Source organism: Notolabrus celidotus, chromosome 3 (genome assembly GCF_009762535.1).
Source record: "Notolabrus celidotus isolate fNotCel1 chromosome 3, fNotCel1.pri, whole genome shotgun sequence".
Classification (NCBI taxonomy): Eukaryota; Metazoa; Chordata; class Actinopteri; order Labriformes; family Labridae; genus Notolabrus; species Notolabrus celidotus.
Window position 1 is genome coordinate 297,452 of NC_048274.1, and position 20,656 is coordinate 318,107.

A 20,656-nucleotide genomic window follows, 5' to 3' on the forward strand; every position below is an offset into this window, starting at 1 on the left:
ATAATAACAGGACACACAACTTACCTGTTGGGCATTCACGCACACAGAAACGGTTATAAACAGGGCAGGTAGTCGGAGCGAGAGAGTCCGTCTCAACTTAATCCTCCTGCAGCTCTGCCTCGCGGTGAGTGCGCGCGCGCCCGTCAGCTGCAGGCTACGTTTGGCGAGCTCTTGCGCAGATGCAGAGAGCAGAGAGCAGAGACGTCCACCTGATCAGTCTCTTTAGACTTTATTACAGGGTAAAAGTATGGAAAATCGCCTACTCTTCCACTCCCTCACAGTCACAAGGATGCGTTTAGGTACCGAAACATGGTACCGTTTGATTTTACGTGAATCGGTACTTGGTAGAACCAACGGAATTCGGTCAGTACCTATAAAAGTACCGAATTCGGTACCCATCCCTATTCCCCATTGGGGGAAATTATTTTATTAGAGCAGCTTACAACACGGCTTGCTTTGTATAAAGAAGACGTGTCATAAATAACTCACTGTTAATTTGTTAATTAGAAAGCATTGAAATTGGTGGTGTTTGTTTGCTAGTCTATGTTTTAACATTACATGTAAAAACCAAATGTGTCACATTGTTTACATTTTTAAGAGAGGTCACAGACAATGTAAACGAAAGGTTTAATTTTTTAAACAGTGTCATGAAATAAATTCCTATTTGTTTTTCCCTCAGGTTTATAGGGAGGAGCGCAGAGAACATCAGACCTCAAAAATGGACTCCGAAGAAAAGAAGCCAGGTAGGAAAGCCTACAGAATGCTGGTAGGCAGTGCACCAGTTGCATTACCAACACCATTATCACCTTCTGCCAACACATGAATTTTGCTATACTGTCATCAGTGATTTAAACAGGCATTTTGGTATTTACGCACATATGATTCAGACTTTGGCCTACTTCCTTCTACACTGATGCAACCACGGTGCGAAGTAAAAGAAAGTAGCACGACCGAGTGAGCCTACTCTTTGGTCCGCTCTGATACTTCAGACACTGTAGAGTCACTCTCCCTAACCAAAGTGCACTGCCCTCTCCTCCTGTTTAAGCTGGGGTCAATGTTTTTTGGCAATGGCAAGGCAAGTTTATTTGTAAAGCACCATTCATAAAAAGAGCGTTTGAAAGGGCATTATACAGTTAAAGTAATTAGTTAGCACATAACACATGAACAACAACAAAAACCGACAAAAACGCACAGCAAACACTTGAAACTAGGGATGTCCTAATCAGCTTTTTTGGCGATACCCAGTCCCAATGCGACACTTGTTTGTCTAGATAACAGTTGCACAAGAGATAAGAGAGTTGAGCTGCACACTGTTTTTTCCTACTAACAAAAATAAGTGATTAAAAAAATAACTAAAATATGTCTTATGTTTATTCCATTTAACTTAATCCAGCTAGCATTGTTGTAAAACTCAATCTGTTTAACAAGTTCTGCTGCATGAGACCCACCAAACTGGTATGCATGCATTACAGCACGCTTAAATCGGAGGCTGCTTTGAACTCAACTCTCACAAGACAGTGCATGATTCACAACGGCAGCATCCAGCTGCAAGACGGACAATGTAAATATTGGGAGGGACAATGAGATCGAAACACGCCAAGTTGCATGCCACGAGCTATGGAGTGGCATGCCAGTATGCCAGCTGCTGCTAGCCACAAGCATGCTAATGTTAATGTAACAGACTGTCCTGTGCTTGGTTTATGTTTTCACCTTTTTGAACCATATGTCCCTGTAGGGTGCATGGGGCATTATGTTGTTCCCTGTACCGTGTCTGGTGGTGCACATGTGAGTTCTACATTAAAACTTAAATCATGGCTTTAGTTCTACATCAATGCCCCATGTATTATTATTTTCTTATAATGTATACACAATAAGCAAACTCAGAACACTCAGTTACACTTGCGCCTTCAGCTGCAAATTGTGTTCAGTGACAGCAGACTAGATGATCAGATGAGATGATTGGCTCAAATGCCAATCACAGATAAATCAAAAAAAATAAAATAAATATTTGTTGTTATAAATGTGTTCTTCTCTTTTTCTTGAACAGCACTGTTCAACTTTCTGTCAAAACTTGGACTGGAGGAATTCTATCCCAACAAGCTCACTCTTCGGTCCCTCTTGGAGATCAACAAAAGCAGCGTGTATGATGAAGCTGTTTCATCAGTGGAGGAGATCCCGTGGTGTTTCCTCAGGAGACTCTTCAGAATCAATGCAGAATGCAGAGACTGTACTCAGTTATCCAACACAGATAATGATGAGGAAGACAACGATGAGGACTTTGACAAAGACCTTTTTTCTGCAGATGACTCTGCGGACAATAAGGTAAATCCACTTGACCTTATAGTAGCTCTCTTTCTTTGTGCTGACAGCTTCTTGCAACAAGAAATGGCCTTAAAGATGTCAATGTGCCAGTTTTCTGTCCCACTGCTGTTGCCCCATGGCAACAACAGTCAGTGTACCTTCATGCTGTGGGCTCTGAGAGACATCGTCAAAGAGTGGCGTCCACATGATATATCTGAATCAAAGGGGTTTGTTGAAAACAGCATTGTCCAAGCAGATATACCATTCTACTCTTTTGTGAGGCTGAAAAACTGCAGCTTATCTAAGTCTCAGTGTTTGAACCATATCCTCAGCCTCGGCCAGTACAATAACATGTTCATAAACAGAGAAATGAAGGGAGGAGCTCATGAAAGGGAACTTGCCAATGGATTGGTCGAGGTTTGCTGGTACCTTCCCAGTGGCAGAGAAAATCTTGACAAATTTCCAAAACCGGTGGCTTTCGCCAATCTGAGAGGAGACTTAACTCAATCACTCACACAGTTCAGCTTCCTTCATCAAGTGTCCACTGCTACCTTTGTATTCCTGGACAAAGTTGAAGAAAACGAGCTTGAGATTCTGACATCTTTTCAGGAAGTGAAATCTAAACTGTTCTTGGTTGTGAACCGCAAGGATCAGGAGGACATGGAGTCTGTCAAGAAAACAGTGGAACAGTTAGATTTACCAAAGACCCGTGTGAAATCCAAAACCCCACAGGAAAATGTGGTAGAGTTTTCGGAGAAACTTTGCACAACAATCACTAACTCATTAAAAGAAGTCAAAACTACAACAAACATTGAAAATATGCTTGACCAGGCCGTTGAACTTGGTCTGTCTGTGGATGAATGCACAAGTGAAAACCAAAAGAGGGTTGCTGTGGAGATTATGAAAGGAATCGGTGTGTGTCATATACCAGACTACAAGAAGCAACAACTTCCATTGCAAGGTGCGGACTGGAAAAAGTTATCAAATTTAGAAATGGAAGAATGCAGGTTAAAAAAGGCTGGTGACTGTGGACTGGAGGACTACAAATCTCAGCTGCAAGAAGATAAACAAGAGATAATGAACAAGCTTCATGAACACAAACCAAGCACAGCTATGAATACTTTCATTAAACAAATATCTGAACATGACAAAATGCAAAGATATTTTTTCCTCAAGTGGATGAATCTTAAACTGAATGCACATTTGCAGCCTGCCATGCAACAGTCTTTACTGCGTCAAAAGTTGGCCAAAGACTGCAATAAAGAAGAGAAAGACAAAAAACAGATTGCAGAGTTGGATCAGGCTTTGCTGGAAAGCTCTTTAGGAATCGAGCATTACATGAGAGAGATGGGGCTGATCTATGAGCTGTCCTCACAGTCACAACAAACTGATGATATGATAACTCGTCTTCCTGGTTTGGCTGCTGAAATGCTGCTGGATGGATATCCTTTAGAGCTTCTCGATGGAGATGCCTCCAACATCTCACAGAGATGGGTGACAGATGTGCTGATGGAGCTCCACAACAAGGTTGGAGGGAAGAGCAGACTGTTGGTGCTGACTGTGCTGGGGGTTCAAAGTACAGGGAAGTCAACTCTTCTCAACACCATGTTTGGTGTACAGTTTCCTGTCAGCAGTGGCAGATGCACAAGAGGAGCATACATGCTCTTTCTCAGAGTAGGTGAAGACATGCAAAGCATGTTGAACTATGACTTTATAGTTCTCATTGACACAGAGGGTCTTAGGTCTCCTTCTTTAGCACAACTGGAGGACAGCTTTGAGTATGACTACCAGCTGGCAACTCTTGTTATTGGCTTAAGTGATGTCACCATCATCAATGTTGCAATGGAGAACTTCACTGAAATGAAAGATTTTTTGCAGATTGCAACTCATGCATTTTTGAGGATGAAGAAAGTTGGGAAAAGGCCAGTTTGCCACTTTGTGCACCAAAATGTTGCTGGAGTTTCTGCCCATGCAAAGACCCTGACAGAGAGAAAACTTCTTTTGGACCAACTCAATGAAATGACCCAAATCGCAGCCTATATGGAAGAGCAGGACAATGTGTTATTCACAGATGTGATGGACTATGACTTGGAAAAAAATAACTGGTACATCCCAGGACTGTGGCACGGGACTCCACCTATGGCTCCCGTCAACACAGGTTACAGTGAAGCTGTTGAACATTTCAAGAGAAATCTCTTAGAAACAGTAAAAACAGACAAAGGTGATGATGTGTCCAAGATCCCCGAGCTTCTAGAGTGGATGAGAAGTCTCTGGAGAGCAGTCAAGTTTGAGAACTTCATCTTTAGTTTCAGAAACACTCTGGTGGCTAACGCCTATGACAACCTTTGCAAAGAGTTCAATCAATGGGAATGGGAGTTCAGAAAAGAGATCTCCATCTGGGAAAAAGCAGCTGAAATGGAAATCTTAAATGCTGACAATGAATCTGAGCTTCATCACTTGAAAGAAATGCTCAAATCCAAAAAGTCTGAAGGATCCAAGACAATAGCAGACCAACAAAAAAGAATGCATCAGAAACTCCTGGACTACTACAAAAGAAAAGACAGACATGTGAATCTGATAGAAAAAAACAAAAGTGATTTTTTTAACCAAATCAAGAGTCTAGCAAAAGAAATCCAACATTCAGCAAACAATGTCTTGGATTGTGCACGTGAGCAAAAAAAGAGTTCAAAAGAAGCAGAAGACCTTCAGAGAAAACACAGAGAAGTGATTGAAGTACAGGTCATGAAACTCTTGAGTGACTGCAAAGATCGCTCACTGTCTGAAGAGGAACTGGAAGAAGAGTTTGAAAAGATGTGGGCTGAGGTTACTATCAATGTAACTGGCCTGAAAGAAAGAGATATACCTGCTGAAGTCTTCGACCAGTTAAAGAAACATTTCTTAAATCTCAATGTCAGTGAGGAATTACAGAACATCACAGACCTCAAAGAAAGTGGGTTGGGGCAATTCAAGGCCAAAACTGAACATTTTGAAACAAACTTTTTAAACAATGTTTTGAATTTCATCATGCAGAAAAACATGAAGAGAGAACTCCAGGGCCTGGCAGACAATGTGATTGAGTCTTGCACACGATTTGTTCAGGATATTGCAAAAACAGACAGAGATTATCATAAATCTGACACAAAAGATCTCTTGGAAAAAATCGATGAATCCCTGAAGAAAGGCCAACAGATATTAAAGCAGAAGTTTGTCACTGACCTGAAACTCCACGTTTGTGGAATTGCTTCAAGATATTTCCTGCAGATGCACAGGAAATACTTGATTAAAAGAGATCCAAAACTTAAGCTGGAGGAGAAGAAGAAGCAGTACATGTCAGATTGTATCGACCTATACAAAGAGAGAGACCACTTCCAACGCAAAGCAACTGACTATGTCAGAAGTTGTATCAAACCTGCTGTTGAGGACTACATCAGTAGATCTCTGGGAGTAGAGATTGTGGATGAAATATTGACAAGTGGCCATTCAGCAGAGTTCAGTTCCCGCTCCTTTTTCCAGTACAACATCCAGGAAGAGTTGCTGGGAAAGGAAGACTTTGACAGATTTGTCAGGTTCACCTGCAGTTATGAAATGTATGTTAAGGACTGGATATTCAAGCATGTCCTGCAAAAAATGTCAGAGGACCAGACTCTGTGTAAGCTGAAGAATAAAGTTCTGCAGGTCATAGTTGACAAAATCTCAGAAGCATTAAAGCAGTCCACAAAATGCACTGATGGCACTTCACTGCCTGATAACAAGGAAAGCATCCCAGCACTCATCACCAACATACGCAGGTATTTGATCAAAGACATCTCAATTTCAGAGGAGGATGAAAAAACCACCCTATTTCAAGTTCAATGCACAAGCCAGCAGTTTATTAACAGCCTCAAAATCTCTCTGGAGGACTTAAACAAAGAGCTGCAGGAGGAATTCACAAAGTCCAACATCTCTGAGACTCTTCAGAAACTCCCCACCAAACCACAAGATGAGCTCTTTAAGCGGGTGTTTGGCTGTGGACATCAATGTCCATTTTGTAAAGTTCCCTGTGAGGCTGGAGGCAAAGATCATGAGAAGCATCATGCTGCTGTGCATCGGCCTCAAGGTCTTGCTGCGTACAGGGATGAAGAAACTGAGAAGTTGGTTGAAACCCTGTGTACAACAGATGTCCACAGTGAACATCAATTCAGGAACGCAGATACTAAATGGAAGGCGCATCTTTATAAGGAGTACACTAAGTACTACCCAAACTGGCACATTCCTCCTGACCGCACTATAATGGCCTCTGACTACTGGAAGTATGTCCTGGTAACATACAATGACAGATTTGCTGAAAAATACGAAGCCAAGCCCGCTGATGTACCAAAGGCCTGGAGGAGAATCACAAAGGAACAAGCACTGAAAAGCTTGAAAGAAGCCTTTAATGTAAAGTGAACATTGTACAACCCTGACAGATATCCTCTAACAGACACATGAACATGTGAGAGGCTTCCCATGTGCAAATGTTCAAAAGAAGAAGAGGAATAACAGACAGGACCGGAAGTGTTCGAGCGCTCAGCAGAACAATGAGTCGAATGAGAGAGAAATACAAATGATGAGTCTAATGAGGACGATGTAATCCCTTTTGAGTTTCTGACTTTTTCCTTCTCAAAGATGCCGACAAAACATGTTCATAATGAGCTTTACACAGTGAGATGCTGACCATGACAAAGATAATCATGAACTCAAAGACATGAAAACGTATATCATGTTACTTCTTTTTTGTACCTCTTGTTTTTGGAGCACTTCTCTGAAGTTGTTTTTTCATGTTCATGCTGATATATTGATTTATAACTGTGTGTAATTTAACATGTGCTCATAACAAGGATTGCAATGATAATAATGTTCTTTAAGACTGCATGAAAAAGATGTTTTTATGTTTATTCTCTGACTCTCTGGTGTTTTAATGTTGTTATATGGCTGTGTGCATTATACCTGGTAACACAGTAATGATGATGATGATGAAATGATGATGATATACTTTAACAACCATGAGGAGAATATGAGATGTTTTTCCATGTTTATGTTCAAATGGTTCATTTGTTGCCTCACAGCTGGATTTACAAAACCGTGTGTAAGAAAACACACGAGAGGAAAATGAGAGTATTTGATGCAGTCAGAAAATAAGAAATGTAGAAAAATTACCTTTGACTTGATGTATCTACACTAAAGGTTTGACTTAAACACAATCTTATTGTGTTTTAAATATATTGTGTTTTGTGTTATTGATGTATTTGCTCTGCTCTGCAGAGAGCTCAAGAAGCTGATGCTCTGGATGATAATGCTCAAGAAAAAAGAAACATGTTTTCTAAAATGTCATCACAGTTTTTAAGATTTTTCTGTTTTATTTCTTCTTCTTCTTTAGTAAAGGTGAGACGTGATATTTTTGTGTGTGTATTGATGAAGTCAGTAAATGTGTAATATAAATCTTGGCTGGTCATGTTGTTATGTTATCTGAAGAAACCAGGAGAAATAGTGAGGCCACATTTTGTTAACTCAGACAGATGATGATGTGATGAAGGTAAAGGAGAGAGATGCATGCTGTCATACTTGTTAACCGTTTCTGAATTCTGCTTTGATTTGACTTTTTTGGTGTAAAATGTTATTTTTTGTTCTTTATTCAAGTCGATCAGAGATATTGATGATATATTTTCAAACATTGTTGGAAAACAAATTATTGTGAAAGAAATACTTCAATGACCTTTGTCAAATGTAAAGTCATAAATGTGATTAAAGTTTCAGGATAAATACATTTCTCTGTCATTTTTAATCTTTTTAACAATCAAAATAACATCTCACATTTGCACATTTAACTCCACATTATTAATAATAACCAGCCAGCCTTTAATCCTTGAGTCCTTGAATAACACTACTCTAAACTATAACTCTTTTCAGCTGTTAGTCAGTAACATATCTTGTTATAATCACACTAACAGTCTTTGGAAAGTATTTATGAACACTAGTTATCCAAAGCTACAGTCTAAAAACACTGTTTGATTCACGTTGTATACTTGTTTTATTATATGATTGTTAATATACTGAGAATAATACACAGTAATGTGCTCCAGTGTATGGACCAGTCTACCTGCTCTAAATCAGTGGGTCATGCTGGCTTCTTCACCTTCATCTATGTGGCTCTAAGCTCTCCCTGACGCTCTCAGACATCATTTTCACTAAACACCTCCTCCTCACAGTAAAGTCTACTTCCTGTTACTGGATTAATCAAATACTCATATTGTCTATGTGTAATGTTGCCTCTCTCAGGTTCAAATCAGTGGGGAAGGTGGCTCACAATTATGCAAAATAAACATCATTGATGATTCCCCTGAAATACATTAAAGCTTGAGTGATGAGTTTCAAATATGATGATTGTGTTAAAAAGAAAGGGGTAGAAGTAAAAAGTAAAGACACAAGTTCTAGCATTATATGGAGAATTAAAGAGCTTAAAGTGCGACAGTGAAGTAGCAAAGTGACCGACTCATAGATGATTAACCCACTGCTCAGTCCACATGACAAGAAAATCATAAACTGCACACAGTTTTACAACTCACTGTTAGATTTACTCACTTGTTTCAAACAGCTACTTTCTATGTTTTTATAAAGTGACAAATAAGACTTAACGTTTTATCTGCTGCACCAAATACTTTGAGGGGCATTAAGTCTGCATCTGCTTACCAAATCACAGACTACAGCAGAACTGAGTCATTAAATCAGCTCCATTTTGACACCATGTCAAAAATTAAACATTAGTACTGGAAAAAAAACATAATGTGCACACTGCAATTGTTGTATTGCAAAAGCTCAATCTCTCTATCACAAACAAAAAGTCTAAATCCCCCCTCCTTTCTAGCTGTCCCTTGCCTTCTCACATGCTGCCTGAGTGGGAGGAGCTCTGGAGCTGTTAAAGGGCAGCCATATGGGGTAAGACTACTGTCAGAAGATTTGTGTGTACACACATACAAAATCATACCATCTGATTGACTGCCCGGAGTTATTGCGCTGGGGGATCCTTCCCTGTTGACCTGACTGTTAGGGTGTCTCTGTCTGGGCTCTCTGTCCCTCAGCAGGTTGTGTTGTATTTCCCTGTATAGCTGTACTGGCATTCTCTGGAGAACTTAGCCTTCTGTTCAACATTGACACCAAGCTGTGTGCTGTGTTGAGGATATCTGTTAACTGCACAGCATAAAGAAATCGATGAAATTACTTATCTAGAGACAAAAACTAGCTCACAGAGAATATTAGAGCCACTTTAGTGCCACCGCTTCGATATTTTGTTAAAACAACTTAAAAATGGATAAACTTTACCTGAGTACGTTCCTCCCCGTTCATTCTGCCGCCATGCCAACAAAACAACGCTCAGTTTCACGACGCATGCGCAGTGTGAAGAATCGATGTTATCTTCCTCTCGATGCATAATGCCTGTTACCTCGTGACGTAGTTTTGACAGTTCTGTCTCGGTTGTCAGATTCGTATTCATGATGAAGGAAACGCAATTGCAAAAATGCAATCCGTGTTTGTAATTTTGTTTAGTTGTAATTTCACAAGTTGTATTCTCACAGAGAAAACACACAATACATTGTCATGCAACTACAGACTGGCATGCATGCATTTTAAAAATATGCATGATTTTGTATGTGTGTACACACAAATCTTCTGACAGTAGTCTTACCCCATACAGCCAGCTCACCTGTGTGAGCCCTTCTGAGAGAACAATGGAGCTGGCTGCTGGCTGTTTATCCTACATCTCCACAACTGAGCAACTGTGTATTTGATCTGTGAGTTTTCCTTTATTTAAAGTGTGTAGTTTTCTTAATTTGCCTTATAGATGTATGTATGTATATATTTATTTACAGTTGTTAATTTAATAGAATGAATGATAACTATCACAATAATTTATGTTATCTTTTGTTTAACCATTTCAACAGACTAACCAGTTGGATCAGTTATAATAAATATTCTTTGGACTGGAAGGCTCGTCTCAGTGTCTTCTGTTCTTGCAGACAGGCCACTGAGTTGGTCATCTACATTATACCAGCACCCCTTATAGAAACTATTTTTCATAGATGGTCAGAAAGAATCAGCGAGGGAGCAAAAAAGGTAGGAAGAGAGGGTTGCAGAGTAAAAAAGTGAAAGAAGAGGAGGGGCTGAGCCTATTATCAAAAGGAATACTGGAAGAGGTGCAGCTGAGGTGTGGTTCTCTTCCTTAAATGCTGATTTAACCTGCATCAAAGGTCACATCAGCTTATTTTCCGACAACACAACACAACACAGAAGAGTCTGCCAAGCACACTGCACAAGCCAACAAATCAGGTATGGTGAGCACAGGAACTGATACAACCTGATTTTTTTACATAAAATATTTTCACACCAGAAAGTCACTGTCAAAAGCCACATGACAAACATTACAGCTGCCAGATGAGGATTTCTGAGAAATAGATTGTGTGAAAAGAAAAGGTGGTGCTGATACACATGGGTGTGTGTTTACCTGCTGGACAACATTTCTCAGTTTAAGAACTCTCATGTTGTTTTTTTCCAGGTTCTCTGAAGGTTGTTGCCCAGGACATTAAACTCAAAGCTATAAAACCTGTTATTCAGGTTGATTAAATGCTTTCGATTTCAGAACAATATAAATGTACCACGGACACAGACAGCCTCAGACTCTTCTACTGATATAGACCTGGTGAGTTCAACTTAGACTTTACTGATTCTTATGAGGTCTGAAGGATACTGTGTGGGTCATGTTTTTATTGATCTGATTTAATCTTAGTGAGTGATCTGAAAACATAAAAAATATATAATGTGAAAGTAAAGGTATCACATTATATTTTTATTCAGGTTTGAAAGCAACAACAAGTAAAAATTACCATGCTGAGTGTGTTGACACTGAAGACACATGAAGAAGAGCCTGCAGGTAAACCTTTTTGAAAGAATATAATTTAATTTGTTTTATTAGATGGGAATGAGAATTGAGTGTTATTATGACTGATCTAGGATTGAATTAACTGTACGACAACATATGTGGTAAAAGATTTTTAAAAATGGATGCAAAAAATAAAAGATATTGTGTAAATTGTAGGCTGCTGTGTGATGGGAGGCTCAGATTATATTAATGTTTAAAGCTTATTTTCTCTGTGGTTTGCATAGTGAAGAATCTTGTACTCTGTCCCTTTTACCCTACACATCCTTATTTGAATTTAGTTGTGTTATATGACAAAGACTTTGCACACACAATTCTAGGTAGACATAAAATAAAAGATGATGTGATTTGAAAGTTGAACATTGTTTAGGATTAGGATTCATATTTCAGCAATTTCATTGGAACTGTCTGGAAAGCTCAATTACAAAAATATAAACTCAAAGGCAGTGTTCCCCCTACCATTATTCTGGGGGGGGGGGGGTGGCATCTTTACAGGGAAGTTGTTCTTAGCTGTATCTGATCAGCGACAAAGGAACTCTGTGTGCAGTGTTTTAATTGATCCGTTGAGGTTGTTTGAAATTGATCTGAAATGAACTTCAAAAACACAATGTGATCATTGTTGTTGTTGCCTCTAGGTTTGAAAGCACGGGAGATACCAGGGAAGTCAGATCACAACAACACTGAACATGGATGGAGGGGAGCCAACAGGTACACTCCATTTAAAATCATCTCTACATGTTCATTCTTGCAGCCTTCAGTTACACATAATGAGCCATAACTGGTTTATGAGCTATTTGATTCATATTCAGTTTGAAGGTGGAACAACAGTACTGCACAGTAGGGATGCAACGATTAAAGATTTATGTAGCACAATTATTGTCAGAGAAATAATCTCAGTTTCACGGTTATCCTGATTATTATGTGCTAATTAAATTTACCAACAGTTTTTGAGGATCCTTCCACAGAGCATTTAGAGTGAAAAACATGTTATTGTATTCTGGGGTATTCTTCTGCATCAATGTGTCATGAAACTATCTAAAGGGGAATTTTTTTTTTAAATGATAAATGTCTGACACTTCCTGGATTAATGTCAAATTTCAGAAAAAGGAACCTTGACCTTAAAACTGACCAAGTTTGTGTACAAAAAGTTGTTCAAATACAAGAAGACTTCTGCAGCTGTAGTGCAACATGTTCAGTTTCCTTTTAACTATGTGTCCATATTATGACTCACTTGTGTAACGCTGAAGCAGCAGAAGTGAGTGCTTTGAGTTTGGATATACTGAGCATGGCAGATGCAGACCTGATGTGGCTCCGAGATAGCAATTCCAATTGATTGTAAAAAAAGTCAAAGTAATATTTGTTCAGATCAACGGCTCAGATGTCTTAAAATTACACAGACAGGTCAATCGTGACACGCATTTCCCCCTGCTGCAGAGGAGGTATAATGTTTCTGATAATTCAATTAGTTTAAAATGACACTGATAATATATCTAATGTTGATAAGTAACTGTATTAATGAATTTAAATTTGAAACAGTCTACTCAACCTGGCTTGTACATATATTCAAACTACCTGTTTTAACATTTACTCAAGAGAGTGTTTTTAAAATCTTTGATATCTAATTACTTTTTTGTTGTCTCTTTGTTTCTTTAACAGTCCTGATAAACTTTCTGTCAAAACTTGGACTGGAGAAATTCTATCCCAACAAGCTCACTCTTCGATCCCTCTTGGAGATCAACAAAAGCAGCGTGTATGATGAAGCTGTTTCATCAGTGGAGGAGATCCCGTGGTGTTTCCTCAGGAGACTCTTCAGAATCAATGCAGAATGCAGAGACTGTACTCAGTTATCAAACACAGATAATGATGAGGAGGATAACAGTGATGAAGATGACTATGACAAAGACCTTTATACTGCAGATGACTCTGCAGACAATCAGGTAAATCCACTTGACCTCATAGTAGCTCTCTTTCTTTGTGCTGACAGCTTCTTGCAACAAGAAATGGCCTCGAAGATGTCAATGTGCCAGTTTTCTGTCCCACTGCTGTTGCCCCATGGAAACAAAAGTCAGTGTACCTTGATGCTGTGGGCTCTGAGAGACATCGTCAAAGAGTGGCGACCACATGATATATCTGAATCAAAGGGGTTTGTTGAAAACAACATTGTCCATGCAGATATACCATTCTACTCTTTTGTGAGGCTGAAAAACTGCAGCTTATCCAAGTCTCAGATTCTAAACAATCTTCTGAGCCGTGGCCAACTGAATCAAAACATGTTCATTCACAGGGATATGGAAGGAGGTTCACTTGACAAAAGTGTTGCAGGTGGATTGGTAGAGGTTTGCTGGTACCTTCCATGTGGTACTGAAAACACTGATGCGTTTCCAAAACCAACTGTTCTGGCAAATTTGAGAGGAGACATTGATCTGTCGCTCACTCAGTTCAGCTTCCTATTCAAAGTGTCGACTGCTACCTTTGTATTCTTGGACAAAGTTGAAGAAAACGAGCACAAGATCCTGACTTCACTGATTCCTCAAGATGTCAGATCCAAACTGTTCTTAGTTGTTAATCAGAAGGATGGGAATGCCGAAGAAGACATGTCAGTGAAAGCATTAAAGAAAGAACTAGATCTACCAAAGACCAATGTGAAAACCAAAGACCGAAGGGTTAACGTGGCAGAGTTTTCAAAGAGACTTCGTGTGGCTATCAAGAAATTGTTGACTGATGTAAACACAACAGTAAGCATTGTAAATATGATTGAAAAAGCGGTTGAACTTGGTCTGTCCGAGGATGAAGGCAAAACTCACAAACAAAAGAAAGCGGCTGAAGAGATAATGCTAGGCACTAGTAAACAAAGTATACCAGACTACAAGAAACAACAACTTCCACTGCAAGGAGAAAACTGGAAAAAGTTATCACAGTTAGAGATGGAGGACTGTAGGATGAAAGATGCTGGTGAATCAGGGGGGGAACATTATAAATCTATGTTACAGAAAGAAAAACAAAGAATTGTGAAGGAGCAAATGGAACAACAGCTGTCCATGGGAATGAAAACTTTTGTTGAAACATTATCCACGGATGACAAAGACAGAAGAGATTATTTTCTGAAGTGGATGAAATTCATGTTAATTGCACATTCTCGGGAGAAACTGACCGAACTGCGCAAAGAATCTAAAGAACAGTGCAGCAAAAAAGATACAAAACCCATCGCAGAGTTGGATCAGGCTTTGCTGGAAAGCTCTTTGGGTCTGGAGCATTACATGAGAGAGATGGGGCTGATCTATGAGTTTTCCTCACAGTCACAACAAACTGATGATACAATAACTCGTCTTCCTGGTTTGGCTGCTGAAATGCTGCTGGATGGATATCCTTTAGAGCTTCTTGATGGAGATGCCTCCAACATCCCACAGAGATGGGTGACAGATGTGCTGATGGAGCTCCACAACAAGGTTGGAGGGAAGAGCAGACTGTTGGTGCTGACTGTGCTGGGGGTTCAAAGCACAGGGAAGTCAACTCTTCTTAACACCATGTTTGGTGTACAGTTTCCTGTCAGCAGTGGCAGATGCACAAGAGGAGCCTACATGCTCTTTCTCAGAGTAGGTGAAGACATGCGAAACCAGTTAAACTATGACTTCATAATTCTCATTGACACAGAGGGTCTTAGGTCTCCTTCTTTAGCACAGCTGGAGGACAGCTATGAGCATGACAACCAGCTGGCAACTCTTGTTATTGGCTTAAGTGATGTCACCATCATCAATGTTGCAATGGAGAACTTCACTGAAATGAAAGATTTTTTGCAGATTGCAACTCATGCATTCTTGAGGATGAAGAAAATTGGGAAAAAGCCAGTTTGCCACTTTGTGCACCAAAATGTTGGTGGAGTTTCTGCCCATGCAAAGACCCTGACAGAGAGAAAGGTTATTTTGGACCAACTCAATGAAATGACCCAAATCGCAGCCAAAATGGAAAGACATCCCTCCATAAAGTTATTCACAGATGTGATGGACTATGACTTGGAAAAAAATAACTGGTACATCCCAGGACTGTGGCACGGGACTCCACCGATGGCTCCCGTCAACACAGGTTACAGTGAAGCTGTCGCAGATTTCAAGAGAAATCTCTTAGAAACAGTAAAAAGAGACAAAGGTGATGATGTGTCCAAGATCCCTGAGTTTCTAGAGTGGATGAGAAGTCTCTGGAGAGCAGTCATGTTTGAGAACTTCATCTTTGGCTTCAGAAACACTCTGGTGGCTAACGCCTATGACAACCTTTGCAAAGAGTTCAGTCAATGGGAATGGGAGTTCAGAAGAGAGATCTCCATCTGGGAAGAAGCAGCTGAAATTGAAATCTTAAATGCTGACAACAAGCTTGATCATTGGACTGAAATGGTTGAATCCAAAAAGTCTGAAGTATCGAAGAAAATAGCAGACCAACAAACAATAATGCATCAGAAACTCGTGGACTACTACAAAAGGAAAGATGGACACGTGAATCTGATAGAAAAATTCAAAAGTGGATTTTTTAACCAAATCAAGAGTCTGGCAAAAGAAATCCAACATTCAGCAAACAGTGACTTGGATCGTGCACTTGAGTACAAAAAAAGTTCACAAAAGGCAGAAGACCTTCAGAGAAAACACAGAGAAGTGATTGAAGAACGGATCATGAAACTCTTGAGTGACTGCAAAAAACGCTCACTGTCTGAAGAGGAACTGGAAGAAGAGTTTGAAAAGATGTGGGCTGAGGTCACTGTAAATGTATCTGGCCTGAAAGAAAAAGATATGCCTGCTGAAATCTTCGACCAGTTAAAGAAACATCTCTTAAATCTCAATGTCAGTGAAGAATTAAGCAAAATCACAGACCTCAGAGAAAGTGGGTTGGGGCAATTCAAGGCCAAAACTGAACACATAAACATGAAAAATGTTCTAAATTTCTTTTTTCAGAAAAATATACAGAGAGAACTCCAGAGCCTGGCAGACGATGTGATTGAGTCTTTCACACAGTTTGTGGAAGACATTGCAAAAACAGAGAGAGATTATCATGAATCTTTCACAAAGGATCTCTTAGAAAAGATCGATGAATCCCTGAAGCAGAGCAGAAAGAAATGCAAGCAGAAGTTTGTCACTGACCTGAAACTCCACATTTGTGGAATTGCTACAAGAGAGTTCCTGCAGATGCACAGGAAATACTTGATTAGAAGAGATCCAAAACTTAAGCTGGAGGAGAAGAAGAAGCAGTACATGTCCAATTTTATTGATCTATGCAAAGAGAGAGACCACTTCCAACGCAAAGCAACTGACTATGTCAGAAGTTGTATCAAACCTGCTGTTGAGGACTACATCACTAGATCTCTGGGAGTAGAGATTTTGGATGAAATCTGCCATTCAGCAGAGTACAGTTCCCGCTCCTTTTTCCAGTACAACATCCAGGAAGAGTTGCTGCTAAAGGAAGACTTTGACAGTTTTGTCAAGTACATCCGGAGGTACGAAACTTATATGAAGAGCTGGATCTTCAAGCACATCCGACAAAAAATGTCAGAGGACCAGACTCTGTGCAAGCTGAAGAATAAAGTTCTGCAGGTCATAGTCGACAAAATCTCAGAAGCAATAAAGCAGTCCACAAAATGCACTGATGGCACTTTGTTGCCAGATAGCAAGGAAAGCATCCCAGCCCTCATCAACAACATACGCAGGTATTTGATCAAAGACATCTCAATTTCAGAGGAGGATGAAAAAACCACCCTATTCCAAATTCAATGCACAAGCCAACAGTTTATCAACAGCCTCAAAATCTCTCTGGAGGACTTAAATAAAGAGCTGCAGGAGGAACTCACAAAGTCTAACATCTCTGAGACTCTTAAGAAACTCCCCACCAAACCACATGTTGAGCTCTTTAAGAGGGTGTTTGGCTGTGGACGTCAATGTCCATTTTGTAAAGTTCCCTGTGAGGCTGCAGGCAAAGATCACGAGAAGCATCATGCTGCTTTGCATCGGCCTCAAGGTCTTGCTGCGTACAGGGATGAAGAAACTGAGAAGTTGCTTGAAACCCTGTGTACAACAGATGTCCACGGTGAAGGTATATTCATGAATGCAGATACTGAATGGGAGGCGCATCCTTACAAGGAGTACACTAAGTACTACCCAGACTGGCACATTCCTCCTGACCGCACTATAACGGCCTCTGACTACTGGAAGTATGTCCTGGTAACATACAATGACAGATTTGCTGAAAAATACAAATGCAAGTCCGCTGATGTACCAGAGGCCTGGAGGAGTATCACAAAGGAACAAGCACTGAAAAGCTTGAAAGAAGCCTTTAACGTAAAGTGAACACTGTACAACCCTGACAGATATCCTCTAACAGACACATGAACATGTGAGAGGCTTCCCATATGCAAATGTTCAATAGAAGAAGAGGAATAAGAGACCCTGACAGGACTGGAAGCGTTCGAGCATTCAGCAGAACAATGAGTCGAATGAGAGAGAACGACAAATGATGAGTCTAATGAGGACGATGTAATCCCTTTTGAGTTTGTGACTTTTTTCTTTTCAAAGATGCCGACAAAACATGTTCATACTGAGCTTTACACAGTGAGATGCTGACAATGACTAAGATAATCATGAACTCAAAGACATGAAAGCGAATATCATGTTACTTCTTTTTTGTACCTCTTGTTTCTTCTACTTCTCTGAAGTTGTTTTTTCACGTTCATGCTGATATATTGATTTATAACTGTGTGTAATTTAACATGTGCTCATAACAAGGATTGCAATGATAATAATGTTCTTTAAGACAGCATGAAAAAGATGTTTTTATGTTTATTCTGTGACTCTGATGTTTTAATGTTGTTATATGGCTGTGTGCATTATACCTGGTAACACAGTAATGATGATGATGAAATGATGATGATATACTTTAACAATCATGAGGAGAATATGAGATGTTTTTCCATGTTTATGTTCAAATGGTTCATTTGTTGCCTCACAGCTGGATTTACAAAACTGTGTGTAAGAAAACACACAAGAGGAAAATGAGAGTATTTGATGCAGTCAGAAAATAAGAAATGTAGAAAAATTACCTTTGACTTGATGTATCTACACTAAAGGTTTGACTTAAACACGATCTTATTGTGTTTTAAATATATTGTGTTTTGTGTTATTGATGTATTTGCTCTGCTCTGGAGAGAGCTCAAGAAGCTGATGCTCTGGATGATAATGCTCAAGAAAAAATAAACATGTTTTCTAAAATGTCATCACAGTTTTTAAGATTTTTGTGTTTTATTTTTTCTTCTTCTTCTTTAGTAAAGGTGAGACATGATATTTTTGTGTGTGTATTGATGAAGTCAGTAAATGTGTAATATAAATCTTGGCTGGTCATGTTGTTATGTTATCTTAAGAAACCAGGAGGAATAGTGAGGCCACATTTTGTTAACTCATACAGATGATGATGTGATGAAGGTAAAGGAGAGAGATGCATGCTGTCATATTTGTTAACAGTTTCTGAATTCTGCTTTGATTTGACTTTTTTGGTGTGAAATGTTATTTTTTTGTTCTTTATTCAAGTCGATCAGAGATATTGATGATATATTTTCAAAGATTATTGGAAAACAAATTATTGTGAAAGAAATACTTCAATGACTTTTGTCAGATGTAAAGTCATAAATGTGATTAAAGTTTCAGGATAAATACATTTCTCTGTCATTTTTAATCTTTTTAACAATCAGAATAACATCTCACATTTGCACATTTAACTCCACATTATTAATAATAACGAGCCAGACTTTAATCCTTGAGTCCTTGAATAACACTACTCTAAACTATAACTCTTTTCAGCTGTTAGTCAGTAACATATCTTGTTATAATCACACTAAGAGTCTATGGAAAGCATTTATGAACACTAGTTATCCAAAGCTGCAGTCTAAAAACACTGTTTGATTCACGTTGTATACTTGTTTTATTATATGATTGTTAATATACTGAGAATAATACACAGTAATGTGCTCCAGTGTATGGGCCAGTCTACCTGCTCTAAATCAGTGGGTCATGCTGGCTGCTTCACCTTCATCTATGTGGCTCTAAGCTCTCCCTGACGCTCTCAGACATAATTTTCACTAAACACCTCCTCCTCACTGTAAAGATTACTTCCTGTTACTAGATTAATCAAAGACTTATATTGTCTATGTGTAATGCCGTCTCTCTCATGTTCAAATCAGTGGGGAAGGTGGCTCACAATTATGCAAAGTAAACATCATTGATGATTCCCCTGAAATACATTAAAGCTTGAGTGATGAGTTTCAGATATGATGATTGTGTTAATAAGAAAGGGGTAGAAGTAAAAAGTAAAAGTAAAGTACAAGTTCGAGCATTATATGAAGATTTAAAGAGCTTAAAGTGCGACAGTGAAGTAGTAAAGTGGCTGACTTTTAGATGATTAACCCACTGCTCAGTCCACAGGACAAGTAAATCATAAACTGCACACAGTTATACAACTCACTGATAGATTTGCGTACTTGTTTCAAACAGCTACTTTTCACGTTCTTACAAAATAAGACTTAAAGGTTTTATCTGCTGCACCAAATACTTTGAGGTGCATGAAGTCTACACCTACATGCCCAATAACAGACTACTGCAGGTAAAATCCACAAGGGGGCACTCAGGTCACATGAATCTTCAATGAATAAAGTCCAGAAGCATGAAATGCTTCACAGACAAGATCTATCTATAGAGGAACAGAGCACACAATACTCTGCAAAATACAGAGAAGATACTGAACTAATGTAGGCTGTAACTTAGATGTTTGCAAAGTAAAAGTTTATACAACACTAAACCAGCAATTTAGAGTCACCAGATAACCTGACGAGCATCTCTTTGGACTGAGGGAAGACCCAAAGAGAACCCACGTATACACGGGGAGAACATGTAAACTCATATTTAAATACCATGCTGAGCAATTTCATTTCGTTATTTCACATTTGATGGATCAAAGGGTTGATGATGAGCTCAACAAATAATAACAATAATAAGTTTATTTATCCTCCTGAGCTACGAGGAAAAAAAAGGTATCTTGCAATTTAACTTTTTTTGTGATTTCCTGCCTCTATGGAGCTAAAACAACAACCTAAAATTTGGAATCTTACAAAAATATTTGGATCCATGAATTGGTGATGGCAGCATCAAAGAAATGAGCAATCACACGCATGGTCCATTTCTTGGTTCTGCTTGCCATGCGGTAGAAGCTCAGCGTGAGATCACAGAGGTCCGCACAACCCATGTTTTCATTGTACTCCCTAATGACTGCGGGTCTTCTCACCTGGACCTGGACTTTGACTTTCTTCAACCATCTGGTGCAGACATCTTCAGGATCTTTCCCATGTGCAGTAGAAGCCATCAGCACTTGCTTGTTGTCAAAACCATT

At 39.3% G+C, this 20,656-nt stretch overlaps 2 protein-coding genes across 2 annotated transcripts; both read left to right on the plus strand.

Moving 5' to 3' along the window:
* The first annotated feature begins 718 nt into the window (after positions 1 to 718).
* On the plus strand, positions 719 to 6,793 carry LOC117810910 (up-regulator of cell proliferation-like). Its single transcript, XM_034680909.1, has 2 exons — positions 719 to 743; positions 2,048 to 6,793. Exons 1-2 carry the CDS (start codon positions 719 to 721, stop codon positions 6,724 to 6,726), a joined length of 4,704 nt encoding a protein of 1,567 aa, XP_034536800.1. The 3' UTR covers positions 6,727 to 6,793.
* A 5,141-nt stretch (positions 6,794 to 11,934) lies between these two features.
* LOC117810432 (up-regulator of cell proliferation-like) lies at positions 11,935 to 18,855 on the plus strand. Its single transcript, XM_034680268.1, has 2 exons — positions 11,935 to 11,956; positions 12,905 to 18,855. Exons 1-2 carry the CDS (start codon positions 11,935 to 11,937, stop codon positions 17,569 to 17,571), a joined length of 4,689 nt encoding a protein of 1,562 aa, XP_034536159.1. The 3' UTR covers positions 17,572 to 18,855.
* Positions 18,856 to 20,656: the final 1,801 nt, after the last annotated feature.

Bases quoted from the DNA above. Each gene is read 5' to 3' on its own strand.
- LOC117810910 (XM_034680909.1), top strand. From the start codon at position 719: ATGGACTCCGAAGAAAAGAAGCCAG. The intron at 744-2,047 runs GTAGGAAAGCCT...TTTCTTGAACAG, and splicing joins CTCCGAAGAAAAGAAGCCAG to CACTGTTCAACTTTCTGTCA.
- LOC117810432 (XM_034680268.1), top strand. From the start codon at position 11,935: ATGGATGGAGGGGAGCCAACAG. The intron at 11,957-12,904 runs GTACACTCCATT...TTTCTTTAACAG, and splicing joins GGATGGAGGGGAGCCAACAG to TCCTGATAAACTTTCTGTCA.